Consider the following 3,006-nt stretch of genomic DNA (forward strand, 5'->3'; position numbering starts at 1 on the left):
CGTTTTTTCGACGCTTTTTACGCCGCTTTGTGAGCAGAACTAGTTTTCTGAGCGTAGCTGCGCTCTGTATTTACTGTACTGTAACTGCATTGGTAGTTGACTGGAAAACGACCTTCCTGGGTCGATCAAGCAAGCGCACGTAACAATACCAAACAATCCTTCCCTCACTCACGTGTTTGCCTTCGTTGAGCTAGGTATGTTGCCTCGTTGTTGCTTTTCTTTAGCTGCAGTTTTTTCGTGAATTGTGCCTTCACTATGGCTCCAAAACAGCAGAATTCATCATCTGATGCTAGTGCATCCAAGAAGCCGAGGAAGAGCATCACCATGGAAGTCAAGTACGACATAATTAAGAGTTCGGAGAAGGGTGAGAGTAACACCGAGATAGGCCGTGCCTTGGGCCTTAGTAGAACGACGGTTGTTACCATAGTGAAGGACAAGCCGCATATTCTGAAGCATGTGCAAGAAGCTGCACTAATGAAGGCAACGGTAGTTAACGTGAAGCAACAGAGTCAGAACGTGGTGGAGATGGAGAAGTTATTGTTGATCTGGCAGGAAGACCAGAACCAACGACATGTTCCAGTGAGCCTAAGTGTGATTCAAGAAAAAGGCTAGGGAGCTGCATGCAGCAGTGGTGAAGAAGAGTGGGAAAGGCAGTGCTAGTGAAGAATTTTCTGCCAGCAAAGGTTGGTTTAACCACTTCAAGGCTCGTGCAAATTTGCACAATGTGAAGTTGCAAGGTGAAGCTGCTAGCGCTGGTAGCGTAGCAGCAGAAAGTTTCCCTAGTGGTTTGGCTGATTTAATTAGGGAAGGTGGTTACACTGCTGACCAGGTATTTAATGTAGATGAGACAGGGTTATTTTGGAAAAGAATGCCGAATTTTACATACATTTCCAAGGAGGAGAGGTCAGCACCAGGCCATAAAGCTAGTAAGAGAGGCTCTTTGGGGCCAATGCTAGTGGCGATTTGAAACTTAAGCCCTTGCTAGTGTACTTGGCAGAAAATCCCGGGGCATTTTGAGGGCATTTTCAAGAGTCAACTCCCCGTCATTTGGAAGTCCAACAAGAAAGCTTGGGTTACCCTGATGGTCTTCGAGGACTGGTTCAATGACCACTTTGTTTCAGCAGTGGAAAGGTATTGTGCCTCGAAGGGTCTGCCTTTTAAGGTCCTGCTTGTCCTAGACAATGTCCCTGGTCACCCGCCTAATCTTAGTAACATGCACCCTAATGTGAAGGTGGTGTATCTACCACCAATTACTACATCCCTCATACAGCCGATGCACCAGAGAGCCATTGCTAACTTCAAGGCATACTACCTGAGGAGGACAATACGCTCTGCTTTACGGGCCGTTGAAGGTAACAAGGAGTTGACTCTGAAAGAATTTTGGAAGGGCTACAACATTGCAGGTGCCGTGAAGAACATCGCACGTGCTTGGGACGAAATAAAAGTGACGACTCTGAATGGTGCCTGGAAGAAACTGTGTCCGCAGTTTGTGAATAGTTTTGAGGGGTTTGAGCAGGCACATGATGTTGAGACTGTGACAAGGAAAATTGTTGGGCAAAGCAAGAGGCTGAAATTGGACTTGGAAGCTGAGGATGTCACCGAGCTGCTGGCATCCCACGGAGAGGAATTGTCATCGAAGGACCTGATTGAGCTGGAGAAGCAGATGATCGAGGAGGAAGAAGAGGCACCACAACCAAAGGTCAGGGCATTAACTGTCAAGGGCTTGTCAGAGGGTTTTGCTTACCTGGAGAAATGTTTGGCAGCATTTGAGGGTGAGGACCCTAACATTGCCAGGTTTGAGAGGATTCGCAGAGAGATGTTAGATCAAAACTATTCTCTACACAAAACAGGACAGGTACATACAGATAACGTGATGATTAACAATAGTAGATTAGACACAAAAATACTCTGGCACATTCACTATGTATAAGGGCAAAAATGAATAGGTAATAAATGTACAATTACATAATGATAATAAGGCTGAGTACCGCGACCTAGGGTCAGCTGTGAAGGCACAATAGAAAACGGGAGGTTCTTCAGAGAAAACCTGTTGAGCGGGGCCTTTACAATGACAGTCCTGACTCCCATGAAGAATTCCAGGGTTTTGAAGCTACGGGACCTGTCTCCTCTCCAACTTCATCAGGTAAGGAATTCTTAACTTTTTTTTTTAATGTTTTATAAATTCTTATAAATGTTATAAAAAGTGTACTGCACTACACACACCTGTACAGTATTGCTTTAGTATGTGCTGTAACTTTACATAAAACTGTATAGCTTATTGCATACATAGAACTGTACTACAGTACAGTACTGTACGGTAATTTTTATCTTTTATCATTCCACAAATGACAGGAGTCCCCTGCTCAACTCCAAATTCACCTGCACCCATTTCATGTCCACCAGGTAATGAATTCTTCACTTTTTAGAAATTTGTATTAGTCTACATTGTTTTAAATTGTGTTATTATACTTTTACAGTACTACTGTGTACAGTATCATTTTTACCTTTTTCATTCCAGACTCCCAAGCACCTGCAGATGCCACACCATAGCCCCTGTGTTCTCATCTACCATATGCCCATCCCAGGAAGCACGCCAACCACTAGAATTTGGTAAGAACACTTTCTATTTTATAAATTGTTATACATGTTATAAATTACTGTACTATTTATAATGCACAGAAGTACTTTATTCTAATCTTCATCACGTACATTATCATTCCAGACTGACATGCACCTTTAACTTGTCCTCTACTGTAACTGTACATACCCTTCCTCATGTAGCCTACATCTTTCAAATCACTAAAGGTATGGAATTCTGAACTGTTTTTAATGTTATAAATTGTTATATGTACAGTACATCTGATAAATATAAAGTAACAGCTTTATTCTAATATTCCAAACTGCCCAGCACCTTCACTAGAGCTCCCTCATCCTAGCCTACATCTAAAAATCACTGAAATTAGGTAAGGAATTCATTTTTTTTATTTTGTACTGTTGAACATAGGT

General features: G+C 42.5%; 2 protein-coding genes across 2 annotated transcripts; both read left to right on the forward strand.

Moving 5' to 3' along the window:
- Positions 1-255: 255 nt before the first annotated feature.
- LOC136849491 (tigger transposable element-derived protein 1-like) lies at positions 256-612 on the forward strand. Its single transcript, XM_067122837.1, has one exon. The coding sequence runs from the start codon at positions 256-258 to the stop codon at positions 610-612; it is 357 nt and encodes a 118-aa protein (XP_066978938.1).
- Positions 613-1,081: 469 nt separating this feature from the next.
- Positions 1,082-2,550, forward strand: LOC136849492 (tigger transposable element-derived protein 1-like). Its single transcript, XM_067122838.1, has 3 exons — positions 1,082-1,794; positions 2,076-2,143; positions 2,519-2,550. Exons 1-3 carry the CDS (start codon positions 1,082-1,084, stop codon positions 2,548-2,550), a joined length of 813 nt encoding a protein of 270 aa, XP_066978939.1.
- The last annotated feature ends 456 nt before the right edge of the window (positions 2,551-3,006 follow it).

The sequence above is a fragment of the Macrobrachium rosenbergii genome, chromosome 21 (assembly GCF_040412425.1).
Source record: "Macrobrachium rosenbergii isolate ZJJX-2024 chromosome 21, ASM4041242v1, whole genome shotgun sequence".
In the NCBI taxonomy this organism is placed as follows: Eukaryota; Metazoa; Arthropoda; class Malacostraca; order Decapoda; family Palaemonidae; genus Macrobrachium; species Macrobrachium rosenbergii.

Excerpts from the sequence above, each read along its gene's own strand:
- LOC136849491 (XM_067122837.1), top strand. The coding sequence starts at position 256 with ATGGCTCCAAAACAGCAGAATTCATCATCTGATGCTAGTGCATCCAAG.
- LOC136849492 (XM_067122838.1), top strand. The coding sequence starts at position 1,082 with ATGGTCTTCGAGGACTGGTTCAATGACCACTTTGTTTCAGCAGTGGAA. Across the intron at positions 1,795-2,075 it reads GAGGACCCTAACATTGCCAG|TCCTGACTCCCATGAAGAAT; the intron begins GTTTGAGAGGAT and ends TTACAATGACAG. Across the intron at positions 2,144-2,518 it reads CTCCTCTCCAACTTCATCAG|ACTCCCAAGCACCTGCAGAT; the intron begins GTAAGGAATTCT and ends TTTTCATTCCAG.